The 22,966-nt window shown below is 37.2% G+C and overlaps 1 protein-coding gene and 1 long non-coding RNA gene across 2 annotated transcripts; one reads left to right on the top strand and one right to left on the bottom strand.

Annotated features, from left to right (window-relative positions):
- Positions 1–249: 249 nt before the first annotated feature.
- Positions 250–14,194, bottom strand: LOC122665132 (proteasome subunit beta type-6). Its single transcript, XM_043861200.1, has 9 exons — positions 14,175–14,194; positions 13,926–14,038; positions 13,642–13,718; positions 10,652–10,707; positions 9,475–9,547; positions 6,597–6,708; positions 3,631–3,704; positions 858–932; positions 250–487 (listed from the first exon to the last, which is right to left on the bottom strand). The coding sequence occupies exons 2-9, from the start codon at positions 14,026–14,028 to the stop codon at positions 368–370; spliced, it is 690 nt and encodes a 229-aa protein (XP_043717135.1). The 5' UTR covers positions 14,029–14,038; positions 14,175–14,194; the 3' UTR covers positions 250–367.
- Positions 13,925–21,560, top strand: LOC122665133. The gene is made up of 3 exons (XR_006333437.1): positions 13,925–14,132; positions 19,438–19,441; positions 21,550–21,560. It is a non-coding gene; the product is annotated as an uncharacterized LOC122665133 (long non-coding RNA).
- The last annotated feature ends 1,406 nt before the right edge of the window (positions 21,561–22,966 follow it).

The raw sequence follows: 22,966 nt of genomic DNA, 5'->3' as shown, positions 1-22,966 counted from the left end.
GCTGTTATCGAGCGCATGGCAAGTACATTGCTCAGATCTGGGTGTGGTGAGACACGAAATACTAAAAGATCCTCTCTTTGCTTTCTCTCTCGACTTCATATAGGTTCAACAGAATCCAATCCAAACCACATGGGCAGGTTTGTGTTGAGAACATAGCCTGTAAAACATGGAAGAAAAAGAAACAAAAGGGAAAAGTCCCAAGAAGAGGAGGAAGGGAAGCATGGTCTACGAGGTAACCAACAGCAGTTTATCCACAAAAGTGAGTTAAAACAAAAATGGTTCAAACATGGTGAACAAGCATAACCCCACTAAAAATAACATAAGTGTTGATTGTTACTAGCGTTTCTTGGCTTATGAAACAATCATCTTATTGAGAGTCCTCTGGCATCAGCGTGTCGAGCAACGAATTCTGGGGCTCCAACTCTTCATGCCATATGGGAAGGGTGTCTCCTGGGTGGAACTTCCTCGACACCCCTTCTGAGTTTATCTGCAAGTCACAAACCAAATATCGGAAACAAACAATAATTGACAAAACCAAAGCATATAGAAGTGATGACTCCCATCTGAATGAAGTTCAATGAGAACTAAATGCATTCTGCGAAAGAGGATCCTTCAAGTATGATGCACAATTTTATAGCATGGGTGAGATCCCCATGATCTCAGAGAGTGAACAGAACTATATCAATTTTAAAATGCACCAGATTAACAGAGTCCAACAGTAGCTCATCATTTCAAATTGGTATTGGACAATGGACATAGACTTGGTTTTTAGCCTACCAGCCCGTTTTTTCTTTTTATTTTCCTTTTTTTAGCTCGAGATGCTTGTAAACAGAATGCAACAGAAAGAATAGACTCACAGTGACGGTGCGAACAACACCTCCACTAGCACCATCTCGAGCAATGGCAAGGGAGACTGCCTTCACCACTAGTTCCTGCAGCAAGTTAAAGTTTCCATTTCAAGATAAAAAGAATACTGAAACCTATTAGAAAACATTTGGATACAATTTCCAGCTAGCAAATAACAGCCACCATAATTTGGCAAATTGACAGTTGCAGTACCTAAAATATATAGAGCAGAGATTTTGTACCTGGTTAATTAAGCAACAGTCATTCCAAAAGTCATCATTTCGATCCTAATTCAACTTTTTTGTGGATAGGATATGTCAAATTGCTATAGCTAAAATATATTGTAAAAGGATGGGCTACTGACAAGGGTATACACAGTTGGAATAAATCACTTGATTCAACCAAGGCATTGAGCTAAAGCACTAATTTAAGCTTAAGAAGGCCTACAAATTTCTGCCCCCCCACCCCCCACTCAATCCACAATGTACATCAAGTCTTTAAGGAATTTCTTACTTCTCACAACCGACTGCATGAAAACATGAGTGGGAAGTGTGTGTGTGTGTGTGTCTGTGCAAGTATTTTTACCACATTGGATATTAATCTTTCTATGGGCACCCACTTTGCACCGATATTTAGCCTCAACTGCAACCTTACTCAAGGAATCTGGGATTTCTTGGAGTTTGGCAGTTTATCATCCTTGGCAACAGCAGTAAGCTTGTGTGAAGACTCAGGTTTTCGGTAACTAGATTTATGGAACGAGAGGAATAACAGTACATTTAGAAAATGGCAGAGATCATCCAGGGGAGTGATGAAGCTGCTTATGTTGAGGACAACTAGATGGGCCAGTACCTTGGAAGCATTCCATGTCATAAACATTGATTACTTTCAAACATTGGGATTTTGTAGCATTTTCTAATGTGATAACTATTCAATCCATCATACAAGAATGACTCAACCACCTGATATAATTGAGCTCAATGCTGATGATAGTTCAATTGGCATCATTGGCCAGCTGGTATTTGAGGTGTATTCAGAAATCACAATAGGCAGGACGGCAGCTCATGTAGACTTTTATAGGTTTTGTTGGGTGTACTGTTACTGCAGAGCTGACAGAAATCATTAAGGACTGGAAGTTGTGCAATGGATGAATACAATCATTGAAGATCCAAGGTGGAAGATTACATGGCTTCAAGTCCTTCTATCGGGTCTTAGCAATATCATTATCTTATTAAAAGAGCTAAATCACTGTGCCGTCAAGGGTAGTTTACATTTTCTTGCGAGGAAGCAATCTACCAACTCCTCACTAAATTACTGCATTGACTAGACAATCCTATTTTGTTTCCTACCCTATTTTGTAACTCTCTATGAGGATTCTTGGCTTTGGTGATGCACTTACACAGAAATATTTACGCTATTTTCTTTTGTGTTTATTTGTAATTTTTTTGTCCTTTTATTATGTTGATTAAGTCATACAAGGTAAGGTTGTGGAGTTCGATTCAAACTCTACTCTTCATTCATTGTGTTTTGGTAGGATTAGCTTTTTTAACAAGTCTTTAAGTACATGTATGTAACCAACAGTTATACATCGTTGCCGTGGCAACGTGACCGAGTTCTCCTTCTCTGTTCCCAGATCCCTAGGTTCATCTTTCTCTTCATTTCTTCTTATGCTCTCTCTCATTTCTTCATTATTATTCTTCCTCTTATATTTCTTCTTATTATCGTGTGATTTATTCTTGTCTTTACTGGTCGTTCCCTGTTTCTGGTTAACCTAACAGTCCCAATATAAGTTGATCGATCTCCTCAGGGAGCAATTGGTTTAACCTGAAATTTTGAGGAAAAAGAAGCTCTTCCATAAACAACCTAAACCCTAGAATCTTGGCCCCTCTAAGTCACTCCGCTTTGAACTTTGACATGAAATCAAACTTGGTTGCTACAGTAGCACCTCCTCTGGTTTCAGTAATTTTTTGTTCATTTTTAGCTTGCTGAGAGTCCTACAGGTTGACAACCTTGCCTGAAATTTTGAGTCGAGCAGTGGTATATCAATTGAGATCCTTCACTTGAATTAAAACCAAGTTTACTGCTGGTTTCTAGTCTTCGAAAGGAATAAGAAACATACTTTTGATAGTTACAAATAAGTCCAGCAACTTTCAAGAATTACTTAAAAGCCCCTCCTGAAGGCAGTGACTATATCAACCGCAGGTGGGCTTAGCTTGCCAACCCTATCAAACCATTTGGAGGAAAAGGGTATCCAAGGGTATTGATGTAAATACATTAAGGATAGGTAATCATCTAGAAATACACCTTCCGAAACATCTGCCATGTGGCAGAGTTTCTGGACATTTGTTCTTGTCATCATATCCATCTTTTAAGTTTCAGCCTGATGGTGTTCCCCCACATGGCAATATAATAAAGCTTTGAGAAATGGTTGAAAATCATCAATAGCATCTTTGGTTTAACAGCTATAAGATATATGGTGGACCATATGGTTGAAATGGGACCCCAAACATGTAATCTGGGTAATCCAAGGGGCATAAGATACACCCAACAGTCATTTTGATCAAATCTGTCACTCCGCATGGCTCAAGAAGGTGGACCATGAAGAATATTATTAACTTCTTGGTTACTGATTTGCATCAAATATCATAAAAAACAAGAGACTTGTTCCAGATGCATCTACCTATACTAACACTGATTCAATTAACTAAAATCAATAAACAACCAAATAAAAGATGAAGCAAACAAAAAATAAGACTTTTACAACTGCAACCACAAGAGATTGCATACCTCCGCTTCATTCTGGGACATTCCTTCCCTCCATGCTTGATCAAAGAATCCATACAAGTAGCTGGAGCCAGATCCTTAAAAACATAAGATTATTTTTAGAAGAAGTCCAATATATGATTGCAAGGATTTAACTAATATATTTTTAGAAGAAGTCCAATATATGACTGGAAAGATCTAACTACCAAAGCCAATTCCAAAAAAAAAAAATTGAAAGTTTTCATCCTGTAAAAGGACTTCATCAGCGTTGGAAATGTGTCAAACCACTTTTAACTGGAATTGTACTTCCATAAAATAATTCATGATCACTGACAAGGTTTACAAGTTTGGAACATTCAAACAGCAGTTGCTATATTTCAGATAATGAATAAATAATTCAATCGCAATATTTGGATTCGAAATGCTTGCGAGGAAACAAATCTTAGATGTGGATATCAGATCCAAGGAAGAATTGGTATTACAAAAATAACAAGTGTAATAACATAAGTGGCAGACATTTTACACAGATCTCATGGGAAAAAATTGAATAGCAATTTTCAGTTGCACATTTTGTGCAGAAAGTTTCAGTCAACTACACGAGCATGAGAAAACTAACAAGGCTACATGGAAGTACAGAAAATGAAGATTAATTGAGACTCGAGGGAGACCATGATCTCCATACATCTGCATGGAAACTCCAGCTCTAAGCCTCTAACACTATAAACTAAAAACACAGAAATGAGTAAACAAATTCACTACCAGTTTCTTATACAGGATTCACATGTACTCAGCATGTTAAGCCATTTGGCAAGAATAAGGATAACAAGTAAAACCATGGCAATACAAACTACAAGTAAACAACAATGACAACGAAATGATGTCATTGATACTTCCTCTACTATAAGAAGCAAGAGGTACAATTTGGCCAGGTGATCCTAGAATCAGTTTAGCATTTCTCTTCCACTCCACATTGAACTTTTTACTAGTAAAGGCAACAAATTGGCACCCATCATCTTTTTGGTTGGGGAGAGCCAGATTGAAGGATTTTACAATTGGATGTGGCACTTGGCCCAAATATCATGCATGTGGTGCTAGGCCCATAGTGGTTCAGGGTTGGACTTCAACTTCACATAGTTGTCTTCCTTTTCCTTTAAATGTAATAGGTCAGATAAATGTAACAATCACATACTATTATTTCTGTAACCTGGGTGCTTTTCTCTCTTTTCCTTAATAGTGTTATTTTTATAATAATAACTAGACCCTCAATGGGCATTACTGCCCCTTCTGCCAATCTCTTCACAAGTACATACCTCTTGTTTCTCCCACCATAATTTTTCTTTTGGCAACTAACTTTATCCACCGTATCTATTCACTTGTTTGTGAAGTAGAAAAAGAAAACCCCTTAACAGTTTTGATGGCTATCTGCTTTGTTTGGAAGGAGAGTAATCAATCAGGTGAACATGCACCAAACCATAGCTCGACACATTAAGAATTAAAATGGAGAAGCACTGTTTTAATGGTTCGAAATATTATCTTTACTTAAATTTTCTTCTGTCCAATGCATAGTTGTCAAGGCGGCAAGGCGACCCAAGGCGGTGGAGAGGTGCCTAAGCGCTTAGGTGACAAGGCGCCTGCCTAGGCGTCACCTAGGTGACCAAGGCGCGCTCAAGTGTTATTTTTTATTTCCCCCCTTTTCTAACATTATTTAGTGTGCTACAATATTTTAGTATGCTACAATATATACCTTATATCATCAAAAATCAACATTAAGTCTCCTTAAGTCATCAAAAATCAACATTAAGTCATATCAAGTCATCAAAAATAATATTAAGCCACATCAAGTCATCAATATTAAACCACATCAAGTCATCAAAAATAGCATAAAACTAGAAGACAGCAGAACTGAAGAAGCAAGCTATTGGAAGTTTGAAACAATTTAAACATACATTTGGTTTATACTGTTCTTAGAAAATATGATCTTATCCATAAGTAATTAAATTGCTCTCGATTTAGAGAGATGTTCTTGTTCTCTAAGAAGTTTGACTACCCAAATGATTTTATTTTTACATAAGACTTTTTGTATTAGTTAAAGCACAAAACCAGCTTTCCAACAAATCCAAACTTGCTTAAATCTGATTTATATTGAAGAAGTTATGTTCCGGTCAAACCTTATTTGGTATGTGTGAATGCTGTCAAAATCGCTCTAAATGAAAATTATTTTTTTATATATCAAAATAAATGAATATTTTACCGCACTTTTGGTTTTATTAATATTTATAGAATTTTTAGATTTGAGAAAAACCCCAGCATTTGGAAGTTGAACATTTCACCTACCTCCAAAAATCCAGCTTTTGTTCTTGAACTGGGGGTTGACTTTTTATCCTTTTGGAATTTGATTTTTTAATTATTTTTATTGGATTCAAATAAGGGGGTATTTGCTTCTTTATGAATAATATCTTAAGTAAATGAAATTATAAACATTTACTTAAATGATATTTGGCGTAACTAAGGGCCAATACCGGGTTCAATACCAATAAAAGCCAGTGCAAGGCGCTCTGCAATAAGGCGACTGTCGCCTAGGCCCCAACAAAACTGCCTGGACACCTTGACAACTATGGTCCAATGGGAATGCAAACATTTTACATCCATAAAGACTACAAATTCTTGGGGCGTAATTTCACAGTAAGCAGTACTTTTCAGTACAGGACATGGACCAATTTTACAAAAATGTTAAGAGACTAAATGGGGGCCTGTAAAAAAGTGGACCTATAAATTCCATATTCTGTAGGGGTACATGTAGTAAGTATTCATCTACATCCACCCCTCCATTGAATTCATTTTGTTCTGTTTGGCGACCTTTAATTAAAACAAATATACCTTTCAGACCCCCTTTCACTTGTTCATTCAAATTAAATTGAATTTATAAGAATCTTATTTAAGAACTACTTTTCAACAAAATCTTCTCTTAGAACCAGGTAGCAATGGCATACCTCCAATTGCAAAAGGTTGCTCCAAAATTGTCCCACCAAGAGGCACTGAATAAATTTTACCTCCTTCATACCGGTCCCATCCACCAATAATCAGGCCAGTTTGTAGCATATTCTGCCAATATCATCAGACAGAGATAAAGTACATTGGAGATGGAGATTGGGACCGCAGAATTTAGTGTAAAGTGATGGACACAAAACACATAAAATAAAAGCAATTTCTCATTATAACATTCCAGTAACCCTTCAAAACAAAAATGGGGTGGAACCAACCTATGTCCACAGAAGACATAGGGATTAAGAGATGGGACGTTTATACTCTTTCGGCAGTGCTCCCGCAAGTGAGGTATCACAAATACGAAGGAACATCCTCCTTTCTCCTTTGATAAGAGGATGATCAGCACAGAGTGTCCAAGAAAGCAAAAGAATTTTTAGGAGAACATAGATAAAATCCAACCTTAAAGGGTAAAAGAGTGAGTCAAGATTCTTCTCAACTCTTCAGAAGGTACCTCATTGGATATAATAAAATGGCCAGCCATAAGTATTCGACAGTACAATATTGAAGCCATCAAAGCTTGTAGTGGGGATAGGGTATCAGGTATAGATATGTAGCAGAAAAAACTTCAAGGGAACTGTATGAGAAAAATTATCTAACATTTGGTCTACAATTTTTAGCATTATAATCCAGCAAGCATGAGAAACACTAGAAGAAAAATAGAAATAGGAAATTTTATCAAAACTATAGCCAAGAGAGTTACTTTAAATATGGATAGGCTGCGATTGAAGTTTGGGAGTAATTGGTTAGGATGTTTTATAGAAAGAGATATTAAAAGTTTACAAATAATAGTAACTTACGAGCTTCAGCAGACAGTTTTAAAAGGTGAAAATAGGGTTTGGGATGAGATAAAATAATAGGCTTAAGTTTGAGAGTTTTTGAAAGAACAAACAAAGAAAACTACAAGGAACAATAGAAGCAAAAGAAGATTAGAGAAGAAAGAAGGAATATGTAAGTGAATTTCTACTGATTAAATTAACTTCTGATACTTCTAAATCCACAAGGCACTTCGACTAATCAGTCCTATATGGAAGCAAAAACAGCAGCACCAACCAAGAAAACCTTTTATTTATCCATACAAAAAAAGGCTTTTCATTTATCAAAAGAAATGACAGCAGAGTTAGTGATGTAGATCAAAGCATGAAGAAAAGGGCAAAATAAGGTACTGTTCACATGACCAGTGATATGGGCCTCATCTGGGCTGTTAGGTTTTTATATTAATAGACTTTTATTATGTTTCCTATTTGAATTGCAATTCTAATTGGGAATCCTAGTTAGACTCTAGTTTCTATTTTGTTGGGATCCTAGTTAGACTGTAGTTTCTATTTTGTTGGGATCCTAGTTGGGAATCCTAGTTAGAGTCTAGTTTCTATTTGTTTATTTTGTCTCAGCCATTGGGCTCTATATATATGTAATCAGCTCTCAGGAGCAGGGAAGATTTGAGTGAAAAAAAAAATTAGAGTTGCTTTGCTTTGGCAAGTGATTGTCCTGTGAGAGGATTGGCTGTGAGAGCTAGGGTGAGAGACCTACTTCCTTATTTCCCCTTCCATCATTCTAATCGATCCCCCTTCCATCCTTTATTATGTGAATTGAGTCGACTAATGTTGCTGTACTACTGCTTGGTTACATACATACATCATTCATCAATCAACAAGTTACTGGAATATCCATCAAAGTTGCTGAAGATCAGAGAGTTCTCCACCACATCGCGATCTAAACCTTTCAGGGTTTTCAAAACCTAAAAAATTCAAATTGACTTCTCAGATCTATTTGAGTTTTGCTTGGATTTCTTACAAATTGCCTTCAGCAATCTCTTGGGGATTTATCTACAACGACTGCTTCTAAATTGCATCATCATCAGATCATTATTTCTCTTTCAGATCACCCATATCGACTTCACCAATTAGGGTTTCAGAACATTGACAGCCAAGATCAGTTCTGTTACTTGGCTGATCAGAATTGCATCAGGTTTTGGGTTTCTTTCCCTCATCCAGGGCCCTACTCAACTAAAATAGCAGTTCCTCATTGCAGTTAGTTTGTGAGTTATTCCTACTTCTCTTACTTCACTGCTGTTTGGGCCTATATTTGTGATCCTGCCTGGGATTAGACCCTTTCAGATTCTAGTCCTACATTAGTTAGGATGCTAGCAGAGCAGCAGATAACAAAGAAAACCCTTTCATTTACCAAAACTCATATGACAGAACAAAGTAACAATAACTTGATTTTAAATTCATGAAATGGATAAATTTGGGAAAACTTGCAAATTTAATGGTATCATTTAAAAAATTCACTAATAAACTATTTAACATACAGGTATTTTGAAGGTTGGAAGGCATTTTTACTCTTATTCAATGAACTCTCTGTCAAGGGAGAAAAAGGAAAAAAGAAACGATTAAAGGGAGTAGAAATATAACTTAGACTTTTCGAAGGTTGAAAGGTATTTTATCTAATTAACATTCACTAGGAGGAGAAAAATCTGTCAGAAGAGTATTTGAAACCTATTTTTCACCGTTCAAGGATGAAACCTTTTAGTTACAGTAGCCAAAAACTGTACATGAGAGATACTATGCCAAGAGTTCTAAACATTATCTAACACAGGAGAAGATGGATCCAGGGAAAACAAGATAACAGTAGAAGTTAGATTATAGTTTTTATTCCTTCAGTTTTTTCCTCTATTTTAAGGAATTCTTTTGTACCATTGCATCTCTATTTTTGGATGTCCATAAATTCACCGAACAGAAAGGATTACTATAATCTTCCAATATAACTTTGAGGTCCACACGTATATTACATAAGATCCAAACTAAAAGGGCAGTTTAGTCAAACCTTATTGCTATATGACAAAAGCCTGACTAGGTTTGCAGCGACTTTGACAGTTGCAGGCTGCCCAAGTTGTATTCTGAACCAAAGGACAGCATGTCAGAGTCAGTAAATAAAAAGGTTGAAAAGGTAACTACATAAACTTGATGTCTAAGTACCATGCCAAACTAAACATATTAAAATACAGAAGGAACAGTTCACTAACTCAAGCAATCTCATATGGTTGGATTCATGGGGGATGTCCTCCGGACAGGTAACATGAAAAAATTTGTGGCCCACCTGGCACCTAAGAACCCATGTATATGACTCTTCTCTTCTCCTAGCATTTTTATTGTGTCCCATTCATTCATTACAACTGGACTTATCAGCCAATTCTCAGGCGTTTATTCTCACACATTTGAAGTCTGATTGGAAAAACTGACTAATGGGTAGAAGATAAGGTGGACAAAATGTCCACAAAGTTTGAGTGCCAAACAAACTTCCATGTGGCGGATTTACCCACCAGACAAGGAATAGCTTCCCTGTGACCCTGTCCACCTCCAAGAAAAATCAATCCCTTACATCAATGATAATGCAACACATTATCAGAACATGCAATTGCAAAACGTATCTATTCACTGTAACAACTGTGATTAGTCTACGCTTTGACAGCATCTATCAAAAGGCCATTATAAATAGAAACCTAAGAACAACTAGCCCATGACCCAGAAAACCCAATTGGGTTTTGAATTTGGACTAATCAAGCCTAATCGAAGAGTTTTTCAGCCTCTGCCTGCATCATTATCTGGAAGAAAAAAAAAAAAAAGAGAACCCAAAATGACCTATTTTGGAGATTTCCATAACTAATGGACCTCTTTCTGTCTTTTTGGGGGCTTGGCATGTCGGACGCTCTGTCCATTTGCCCAAATCGTTCAGGAAAATAATATCATAATTATAAATATATTTACACGTGCAGAAAAATGCCAAACCACAAAATTATTCATGTAATAATCTACAGGTATATGTGCATAAAATTTATGGAATCCTAAAACCCATAAATCCATTATAAACATGCATACACACATCCATGAATCATTAACCATCATTTGATCAACTGGGTCCAATCAAACCCTACTCTTGTTTGCACTCCCAGTTCATTATAGAAATAATTAATTGCCACAGGAAATAACATAAATTTGCTCACATGTGCTGATGAAGAAAGTAACGGACATAATCAGAGACAATTTGAGAGTCTGCAGCCTGCAAATGACAAAATTGCAAATGATTAATGATCACCAAGCAATTGAGCATTGTTGCTTAATCCACCAAATATAACAAAAAAATAAATGATACCACATGGGAATAGGTGACATTGGAAATAAGAAGACAATAAACAGAAAAAACATTAAAAATTAGAAATTCAATATAATAATAATAAAAGATAGAAGAATCTTATGGATAGAGAGTTAAATAGATAAAGCGGTAATATAAATGGCAACACTCAATGAGTAGAATACCTTCCATTTGCTGCTTCAAAACTGAAACATACAAGTGCTTTGCCGATACAAACCAATACTAATAGATTTCACATCTTAGATAAAGCAGACAATTACACAAAAATGCAACACTGTTAGCACCATTTCACAATTGTCCAATAAAAGCTATAAGCAAGCCAAAGTTGTTTTTGCTATTTTTTTTATTTTAAGACACTGCATGTTGAGAACAAAATTGTGTAAAATATTGAGCCGCTGAACCCAAATTATACAGAAACGGAGCACAAATTGTCCCAACCCAGTGAATATCATGAAGGAAAACCCATCTTTGTCAACCAAATATGAGAAAACAACTGGTTAGCTAAAGCATCCCATGCTAAGTAAGTGACTGATATTTCGTTGTGATGTCTTCGGAACTTGACATAGCAGCAAAATATTGACAGGCAAATGAGTGGGAAAGTTTGCCAGTGGAAGATAGGTTTCTCAAAGGGAATTTGACCAGCAGCACACATTCAAGTTGAGAAGGAGCTTATACATTTCCTGGCAACACTTAACTTCTGACGGCCATAACTGATTGTCTACAGGCTACAATCAATGCTATTTAGTTTAGTTAATAATAAGGATTCCCCAGAAACCAGTTGTATGAAAGAAGCTGAAACTCAGTGATGTCTCCTACTCTCAGATGGCATCTTAACAAATGGGATTATACCAATATGGAACAGTTATCCATTCTGGAAGGGGTTTGAATTGAAAAGTGTGTTGATGATGACAGAATATGGAGATCTCAACGTGTCTAATCATTCCAAGCTCTTGTTCTCTTTGATTGGGGTGATGTTGGTCCTTGTGGATTTGCTTATGAGGTATGAACAGAGACGATTTTCTTGGATCATATGCAAAAGATTTTATTTTAGTTAGAAGCCCACAGGGTATAAAACTTTGGGTGAACTTGCTGATGCCATCATGTCGATGTAAAGAATTGAAGGACATATGAAGGTTATACTCTACCTGATTAGCGGCTACATCACCAGCATACTTCAACTTACAAGTCATACCCATGTCAATTACTTCATGTAAGCATTGAGAATGCAAGGAATGGAATCTTTGAAGCAACCTTTTTTGTATCAGTTGCTGTGTGTAGGTAACATAACTTAAGGGATGGTGGCATGCAGTAGATTTGGCATTTCATGGCCATCAAGTTCAAAATAATCCAGAGATATACAAAGTACATGAACATGTGGAAACTGGATAAACTTCTTTGCCTCCTGCTTTAAATGGCATTTTATGGCCATCAAGTTGAAAATCATTCAGAGACAAAGTACATGAACAGGTGCAAACTGGATGAACTTTTTTGTCTCCTGCTTTAACTCACCCCGCTTTATTCCATTTATCTAGGTAAGCTAAATCTGCCATTGTACTGTACTCAAAGCCATATAAGCAGGTAACCTTTGAGCAATCAAATTCCTGACCAGCTACCATTGATCACATAAATTCCTCCCTATTACATATAAAATCAACTCCAATTAAATTTTAATAAACTAGGTTTTTACTGTACTTCTAAACTAGTTATTCCAAAGACACTGTTTGTTTCATTCCAAATTCAGGCCCAAAAAAAAATCCAATAAAGGCTTTTAAGTATTCTGATTTGCAATTGGTCCGTCTTTCTGTGGTTAGGCCCTTGCTGAAGAGGGGCAAGGGAGGATTTGGTGCTAGCATACAGAAACTTGATACCATACATGTGATGCTCATAAAGTATGTTTTTGAGACTTAGATGTCACAAATCTAATCATGTAAAAGTGATACAAAGGATCAAGGGTGAAGTTCTAATCTCTCAAGAATGCAAACGGGCATGGATGACTTAGCATGTGGGATGGGGAGGTAAATCCCATCCCATCACATGCATTTCCCACATTGTACACTTCACCACTACAGAGATGGAAACTCACAACTTAGGGCACTGTCAAGGACGAAACCATGAGAAATAAAGCAGATTGCAGGGTAATTATTAACCAACTAAATCAAATGAGAATCAAAATGAAAAATGAGGAAAAGCCCAAATCAGGCTTGTGTCACTGCAACATGTGCCACCCAAAGCTTAAGAAATGTGACTTATTTGTGAATTCCAGGATTGGATTCCATTCCAATAAAAATTTCAGCAAGATTTGGTTGTTGATTGGATACCAACAATTATCGATTTCCAAAGTTAGTTGCTTTATTTCAATATTTTCTGGTGAGATATATCTATTGTAAAGGTACTATACTATGAGAAAAATATAGCTGTCTACAACCCTAACTCAAATTTCTTGTAGTAACAATGCAGAAAATTTGACACATCCTAGAGAGTGGTATGAAGAACAATCCACCATGGTTAACCAAATATATAAATGGGAGTATTTTGAGGGCATCCTATGGTAGATTATGTGCCCCCCCCCCCCCCCTCCAAGAACCCCAAATCAGTCTGAGTCAATATTTACAGTAGGCATGTATCTTAAAACCCCACCATGAATTAGACAATTCTCCAGAAAAATTTAGCTCAATGTACGAAGCAACTATGATAGACTAACAATAAAAGTGAATTATAATAGAACTACGTTCAAGATCAAACTATGAATACAAATCCAGAAGACAATAACCAATAACAACTAGGATGTCATAACACAAGCATTCAGAAATAAAAAAGAACAATGAAATCTGAGGACATTACTGAGCCAGAGCGACACAGGTAAACATTATCTGTCAACTGAGTGATTTTGTCTGATGCCCGATTAGCAACGTACATTCCTAAAACACAAAAGAACAAAATGAAATATATATAACAATATAAACTATCTACAAAGACAGCAACTATGAATTGAAACACAATTTAACTAAACCAAGCCTTTTCCCAACTAATTTTTTTCGTGGGCTTTCATATATGCAAAAACCCATATGAGAAATAAATGTAAAATTAAAATATCAGAAAGAAAAAAGGGAGGTTAAGATCAATACCTGTGCTTGTCCTAGAATCGGCACCGAGGACAACGCCTCCGTTATAGGTTACTCCAATGATGGTCGTTCCCATCGAATGAGGAGCATCTAGATGAAGATCCATTGAAGCAAATCGAGCGTCGAAAACCCTAGATAGCAAAGAAATCCAAAGCCCTTGCAGCTGAGAAATTGATATCGATCGAAAAAAGAGCCCTCAAAAAAACCCAAGTTGCTGCAGAGAGACCGGTTTTATAAAGGGAGAGAGCTTAGCTTTTCGCCCAAGTCACTGCAAAAGTGCTCAGCCCCAGTGGTATCTCCTAATACTCAACAAAAATGGGAGCGCGCGCACGCCCTGGGCGGGATTTCCGCTTTCATGACCGACACCCATTTTTTACCGATACGATACTGGTCCAGTGATCTGAAGGTCGTGCTTGGCACGTTGGTCCAGTGCTCACTTGCTGAAACCTTGGTCAGGGTTCAAGTCCTGGAAACAGGGTAAGGTTGCATACATTTGACCTTCCCCAGACCCTGCTAAACGCGGGAACCTTGTGCACTGATACGGCCTCTGAAATTTAAGGGTAAAAATAAAACTAATGTGCAATATTCACTACCAAGTCGGCGTGGAACGTACTCAGCTACACAACTTTATTTTCTATACAGAGTAGGAGGTCCCTTCAGAGCTTCGTCGTATCACTTGGGAGGACAAAGCAGGTTTACTATTTACATGTGTTTAGATTGTAATTTCTTTTGGCTTTGATTAAGGGTTAGTTGTTTAGGCTGAGAGTGTTTATCCTTTACTGGGTTGGGGTAAGGCGGGTTAAGTCCCTCTTGTATTGTTTTTCACAATTATTAATAAAATTTTAAGAGTTTCTCCGGGTCCCAAATAATATTCGAGTTGAAAAAAGTAAAAAAATAAAAATAAAATCGTTCAATCTAGATTGATACAGACCAATCTAGATCGGTATCGTATCGATATCGGCCAAGAGCAATACCGATCCCGATAACAATTACTATACCCTGCTCCAAGTTGGTAAGAAAAAGAAACGGTAGAGCTTTATGGTGATTTGTTTATTGAGTAGTGATTAGTGTTGTATCCATGGGTGTTAATTTAGAAGTGAAAACGAAAACTACCATTTAAATCCAAATTGAAATAAACCGGTTCTATTTTGATTTCAAAATCTGAAATTTGTTCTTCTTTGGATTTCAAGATTGAAACCGTCAAAAAATAATATAGAACAATACATAACATCACAATAATGATATATAGAAATATATAAACAGAGAATTAAAATATAAAATTTATGGAAAAATTAATATACCAAAAATTATGAAAATGCCCCTAACGCTACATGTTACCCTAAATATCAAAAGAAAAAAAATATATATATATATATATATTATGATTACTAGAAAACGTCAAATAATACATGAAGAAGGATACGATAAATGATGAGTATGAGGATATAAAAAAACATATAACAGGAAACTCAAATTACCATGCGGAATGAGGATGAGATAAATAGATGAAAGAACATGAAGTATAGAATCCTACATGCAATATGCATTGAGCGGTGCATATAACGTAGGGTTTTTTTTTGTTCATGCATGTTTTCTTCATCTAGTTTCAATGTTTTCAAGCATTTTTTTTCATACATGATATTTTGGGATCTTTTACATTGATGTCTTACATATCGATGTCTTGCCTTCCCTTTCATTCATGATTTTTTTACCATTAATATAACATTGCATCGGTGATTTCTCACTCTTTTCCGACATTATATTTTCATGCTCAAAACTAAGTGATAATGCACATAAAACATATTACTAAAATCAAATTGAAGTAAATAAAATGTATACCACTAGTACCTAGTGAGATAACAATGACATACACCCCTTTAGAACAAGGTAACAAGTAATATATTCAACCAAATAATTTAAGATCAAAAGAGAAGTTGAAGAAGACTCACCTAAGATGAAAAAGAACATGAGTATTGGGGTAGAGAACACTCACAATCAATGGAGATTCAAACTTCTAATGAAAACCCTAATTCTCAAGATTCAGTTTTGGGGCTCACTTGTACTCTCCAAGAATATCTAATGACATGGGGGAATTCTCAATTCATAGACTTGGGAGAACTTCTTAGCCTTTCAACGATATAAGGGATCGAAAACCATCAGATTTCAGATGAAATTAGGGTGATTATTCATCTCTAGTCAGAATTGGGGATAAACATTTTAATCTAATTAAAATTGTGTTTGATTCATGAATAATCATGGTTTTCAACTTGAAATCAATCTTAAGACTCTAAAAAAGCAATCCAAACCATCTATATATCGGCAATGGGAACCTTGGAATGGAAGAGTCCAACTTATGAAACAAAAAAAAAAAAAAAAAAAAAAATCAGAAATCAATGTTTAAATGGCTCAGCTCAACGTCTAATTCATGAACTTCGACATCGAGCAAGTGTCAACAGAAGTACGTTAAACGTCGACTCGGGGTTGCTTGGCAAAAACCAAGGATCATCCAATGTCGATTTTGCTTAATCCGCTACACTTTTGGATCTGTTTGGTTCGAGTTTTGAATTAGGCCAAACTTGACCTAATCCAAGTCTATTAAATCTTTGAAAATTTGTATCTTTTGCTTACCCAAATTCAAATTTAATGATTGAATAGACATTTTGAAGCTTGTTCCAAATACTTATAAATGATATGAAATTTGCAGACTATTTTGGTGAATAAAAATTACCTTTAAACCAAGCAAAATTCAAAGGGGGATTTCTACTATAGGATCTATAAACAATATTATATCTTTGCTTAATGCTTAAGTTTTCTTTTATCATAAAAAAATACCTTTAAAGAAAATCCCAAAAGGCTAATGGAATCTTTTCCAATTTAAGTTTCAAATGAACACATTTTAATTTTTGAGTATGAGGATATTGATTATGAAAATATTTTTATTCAAAAACTTGGATCAATTTTATAGTAATTAGACTATGTTTTAACATTGCGAACACCTTAGAGGTATTTTGGTCATTTTACTAAAATGATTATCAATACATCTGAGGTTATGTAAAATCTCTCAAACCATAAAATTAGACCTTCCCACAGCTCTCAATTGTTGGACATGTATGGTAACCCATGAGGGGTGAATTGGATGTTGGTTAAGCAATTGACGCTTTTTCAACTCTTTCTCTCTCTCTCAAGGAAGGTAGAGAGGGAATAAAAAGCAAAAGACAAATCTGTCGGGGGAAGACAATGATTTAGAGTGGTTTGGGCCTCTTGCCCTACATCCACTACGAAGTGCTCCTCAGTCTTGGCTTTCCATGATCTCAATTGGATTTTCTAAAGTTGCCAATTAAACCTTTACAAAAGTTATTTCCCGAGCTCACAATAAACCCATTTGTTTTCTAGAATCATAACCAAACCTAAGAGTTTCCAAGGCTCGGTGTCAACCGGTCGGGCTCGGTTGGTCACGGTCGGGCCTAGCTGGGCCTCACCAATTTTACAAGCTGCACCATGTCCGACCGTTTAGGCATTTGGGCTTGTCTTGGACGGGTATAGTACAGTTTCATTGCGATCGATCGGTGTTCGGTCTTTAATCGGGACAGCCTTATTCGGGCTAAACGGGCCTAAACCAGATCTAAAACGAGCTCATGAGTCGTTTAACTCTAAATGGTCTCTAAACAGTGTGGACTTACTAATTGACATAAAAAACCTAAAACTAAGCCTCATGTAACCTACGTTAAGTGTATCTAACCAACAAATGTCAGAGACCAACAAAGAAACAAACAAAAAAAGGAAAATTTGGAGGGAAGGGAAGGGGAAGTTTACAAGTTAAAGGGTCAATTGGGTCGGGCTATAGTAGGGCTGTGTAGGTCAAGCTTGGAATCGGTCGGTCCAGCCGGGCGCCCGACGGGCTAGGAACCCTCATCGGGGCCGCCCGATTACTAAATGTGTCGGGCTTAAGCCTGACATGTTTAGTAATCGGGCCGGGCCGAGCCGGGCTTTAACCGGGCGGGCTAGGTCGGGCCTGGCAGGCCGAGCCTAGAATTGACACCCCTAGCTCACACCTAACCCAATCTCCACACAATTTTTCACTAGTGTATGAGTTTTCAACTCAATATATAATGCCTCAAATGTAAGCGGATAGATATACCAATCAAAGAACACAAATAACCCTCTTAGTACAGTGGATATACAAATATAAGAAAACTAGATTCCCACAATGCATTTGGCTTTACAATGCTAAGTATAGCATAAGTTGATGTGTGGCAAAATGACCTTAAAATTTATATAAGCCCATTTTCTAACTGTTTGAGGCTTTCAGGGTCTACCTCAAACTCCTCGCAGTCGGCCTAAGCAAGAGCCATTGCTCAATGAATTTGTTTTTGCCACTAAAGACCCTATAGTCGACCTCACTTTTGTTGCTATCCACCTCGCTATTTCATGGTCGACCTCGGCCACTTGAAGTCCAACCCTTTAGCCACGGGACTCTTTCTTCTGCGGCTGGAGTTTGCCCTTGTCGGTCAACCGCCAATTTGGCAATCGACCCCAGGTGCTCCCTTGATGCTTGAATGCCTTCATATATTTCAGATTTGGGCATTTCTTCAGGTGGGTGACTAGGCAAAACTTTTCTGATATATCTTAAAACATGTTAGGTCATTTTGACTGGTCCAATTATTGTCTACCATTTTATGTGAAATTGGTCAAGTTTTGATTAAATCCCAATCCTGGGAGGGCTTCTACCTTTAGTCCCAATTGGACAGATTTACCAACTCACTATGTAGGGCATATTAGGTTGTGTGAACCTCTACAATTTAGGATTACAAGAGATTTACATCATGTAGAATTAACCCCAAGTCTAGAAACCTAAGTGAACTCTTCTAGTCTTGATTTCGTATATAGCTTGATGAAGAGACTTGACATTTTGGTTCTTTGTCACTTGGTCTCCAAGATGTTCTTGAATATTCTTCCATTCAGATGTGTTGGAAATGTTCCACTTGAGCTCCTAGCTCAGTGACCAATTTGACTTTGCTTGGCTTGGTGCTTGATGTCTTGATACTTGAGAATGATCAACTTGAAGTCCTAGTTTTTCAACACTCGATCAACACACATTAGAATCACCAAAACAATAATGCAATATTCCAACATCAAACATTTGTTCTTCATCGTTGTGCATACGTAACTTCCAAGGGGGGGGGGGTGAAAAAGAGATGTTTACATAATACCTTTTTTTGACGAAAATTATAGAATAGTGAGAGGGTCAAAGAAATGATTCATCTCCTTAATTCATCAAGATGATGACCCATAATCCTCCGTGTACCTTAGTCAAGGATACCAGGGGAAAAGCAGCCTATAAACACAAGCACTTCAATGGTTTAAAATTATCAAAAGCAGTAAGGCAAGGTACGGGCTGCAGTGGCCTTCGAGCATGCAAGGGTAAACTCATAGCAGATATGGCCTTCATGACCCTCAACACGTCTTGGGGTACTTCACAGCCTCTTAACTGTCCAAGGGTAAGAAAAATCACAAGAAGCGTGAACTCCACAACCCTCAACCCTCTAGGATTCAATTTGAATGAGATACTCCGGTTGTATACCACTATTAACAAAGAAATGAATCGGCAGATGTATTGTCTCCTTCCGATGAATCCTCTGATTCCTTTCTCAGTTTTTGGTGGTGGTATGTCTCTTATAAGTTACAAGTTATACAACAGTAACCTAGTAACTCAAACAACCACAAATCAAATTAAAAAGCACAACATTTAAAAAAAAAAAAAAACCCATAAGTTTTATTTCTTAGAGACTACGACATCATCAATAGATTCCTAGTAGGCACAATCAAAGAACATTAATGTGAAAGAAGTTGAAGTTCCATAGACTGAAATTCACAGTATGGATACGAGTTCCAATCTTGACCTCCAACTTTAGCTGCATCTTCCCTGGCTTGCTGCGTTACACTGAAGCGATTTCCTAAAGGCCTAGTAGGGCATAGCTATGAGAGTAGTTCTATCGAATAACCAGACAATCGTTACGATACTTCAACTGAGGAAAAATAAAATTAACCCAAATTTTTGGAAGCAAAGAAGAAATATAGAGTTTTCACTTTGAGATTCGACCACAATTGGAGATTTGTTTAGAAGAACTCTTGTTCCCCTAAACTGACTAGCGGATTAATCCAGTCAATTGAAAGAACGTTCTTCTTTCCAGAAATATGCTTCACTGTGAATGACCATTGGGGGAACCATGACACCCATCTTAACAACTGTGCTTGGGGAAGACCTTTCTTTTTGAAATGTAGCATAGCAACCATGGGAAATGCTCCCATGTTCATTTCAACCTGGAAGTATGTCCAAACTAATGGAATTGGAAATTTTCTATCCCTCTTTTGACTGCAAGGAATTCAGCTGGCTTGAAAGATCCACACTTGTATCCAGAAATTCTGCTTTCCTTTTCCTTTTCTTCAAGCACAGCCCAATGTGTATCACTGGCGTCTGTTTCGAGGATCCAAATGCCATCTAAAGGAATTTGGAGAGGAGGGAGATTTTTGAATATCACATCTGGGACCATTTGCAAAGAAGTAACAATATGAGGCTGTAGATACTACCCATCTGATATAGTGATACCCAAGAAATCTATGTTTTCAACTCCAATGATCATATTCTTGGGTGATAGCATAATGTGATATTGACGGACAATCTGATGAAATTGTTGAACGAGTTTGCCGTGAGATTCTATCCTTTTGAGTAGCGCAATATGTAGTGAATATATATCAAAGGTTGAGACTATATAGGTGCAAAGACACGCATCATGGCTGTTTTGTAAGACACAGGGTGTGTTACTCAGTCCAAAGGGCATTACTGTCCATTGATAATGCTGGCCCGGTATGCAAAAAGCTGATTTGGGTCTATCTGCTGGGTCAATTTCAAGTTGCCAAACACATGCCATGAGATCAAGCTTAGAGAAGATTTTTGCTCCAGTGAGCTGCATAATGGAAACTTATCATCAAGGAAGTGGTTTAAATGTTTAAAGGTTGAAAATTGATCACACAAGCCACATCTTACCATGAACTTGCTCAGACTTTTTATTTACATAAAAGATTTTACATGCCCACTAAGGTGATGTGGGTTCAATCAATCCTTCTTGTTGGAGCTGCCTTTTAACTCTTCGGTGGCCAAAACCAGATGCTCTGGGTTCATGCCTGAATGGCTGGCCTGCATGGGGTTGGCATCTCATTTTTATTAAATGGCAATTTGATATAAAAATCAGGATTTTTCCATAAAGATGAAGAGTGCTTGCCAAGGAACTTTGTGTGGGAGTCTACACATGAATTTTGCAAGATTTCTATTTTGATTGGATCCAAGATACACCTGCAAGGAAAAGGTTAGATGTCCATGTCCAAGGAAGAGGGAATTTCTTGTACGGAAGATCAGATGAGACCATCTGACATTGGGGAACTGGTGCAGAAGGTCAAATCCTATAAGAAGGTCTTTGCCTGGAAGGGAAGAACCAATGACCTAATGGAAACCTATAAGAAGCATATTTGGGTTCATGATGGTAATGGCTGCTCCTGTGTCGAAGAAAGCGATAACAGGGATGGGTTTTTCACAGGAACCTGGATTGACATGAACTTTGACTAAGGAAAGTATGGCAGAGGATGAGAAGGATGGTGATAAAGGATGCTGTATAGGAAGTGGGGATGAAGACTGGGTCTGAAAACCTGGTGGGATTGGGTAGAGCGAGAGCAAGTCATCATTCTATGGTTATGTAGAGGAGCCATCAGATTCATTGAGAATAGAGTTTGAAAACTCGAATGCAAACAGAGTTTCTGAGGTCAATTCTTCATCCACAGAGAAGACTGATTCGACAACTGAATCAAAGTCATATGCCTCATGTTTGGCGAGCATATGCATGAATTTCTGCCGCCGTTCTTCGTTTGGACATTTCTTGGCAAAGTGTCCCTTTCTGTCTGTAGATGTAGCACCAATCTGTGGTTTTTCCTTCAACTCGTTTCTTTCTGAGGAATTTCCAATTATTTCTCTTCCTGAATTTCTGCTCATGCCGTGGGAAGAATTGCTTGGTTCTTCTGAAATGCGTCTTCTTTCATCTCCAAGGGGCTCTGGGAGTGAATGGAGGAATGTCTGTTCAAGGTCGACATCATCCATGCCATGTAGGATGTAAAATGTTTAGGATATTCTACCAGTGTTTCTCAAGATCCTTTTTCAGGAAAGAACAACATTTCATCTTGAGAAATTCTTCACGAAATCGTGTGGAATAATGCTCTATGTTTCCCACGAATTCAGAATATAGAGTTGTCAGCAGTAAATCAATACTGGTAGCATGTAAGACTTAAAGCTGTCTGTTCGTATTCACTCTTAATTCCTGTACTGGTGGTAACTAGTCAAATAAAAGTTCATTGAAATTCCTGCAATTGAACTCCGTTCGACGTGAGATTTTGATCAAGGGAAGGGTTTCCATATGCGAACTAAACCCTAGAGTATCCTACCTGAAAGTCCACTCTGTTGTGAGTTGCAGACAGCAACTATTGCTGGTTCTAGCTAATCCGCCAACCCTAATTTGCACAAATATTTTCTGCTCTAAACCTCGCTCCTTGAGACTGTAAATGGTTTGGATTTGGTAGGGCCAAGTGTTATGATTCTATTCTTAAATTTTTTTTCCTATAATTTGGTTCTTGGTAGAGGGGTTGGATCGATCGCAAGGGTTCCATCATTGCTGGTTTCATGAGGAAGAAGAACTCTTCTTCTATATGATATTAAAGGCTTATTTTTAGTATTTACAAATAAACCCTTCCTATTTAAGTTGCTTTTCATTATACCTTTCTTTCCTGGAATTTTAAAACCCCTCCCTTTTTAGCTTTAATTGCCATCAAGTCCTTGTTACCATCCTCCTTGTTTTGAATTTTGGAATAATTATCGCTACTGCTTTCTTGTGATTGGATTTTATTTATTTTTTGGTGGGCCCATAGCAGCTTACAATCAAGGTTATTAAACCCTAGGTTGCATCAATTGGTGTCAGAGCCAAATTTTTTATTCTTTTGTAACC

Source organism: Telopea speciosissima, chromosome 6 (assembly GCF_018873765.1).
Source record: "Telopea speciosissima isolate NSW1024214 ecotype Mountain lineage chromosome 6, Tspe_v1, whole genome shotgun sequence".
Taxonomy (NCBI): domain Eukaryota; kingdom Viridiplantae; phylum Streptophyta; class Magnoliopsida; order Proteales; family Proteaceae; genus Telopea; species Telopea speciosissima.
The sequence above is the reverse complement of the archived record's forward strand: the minus strand, read 5'-3'. Positions and strand labels throughout refer to the sequence as shown.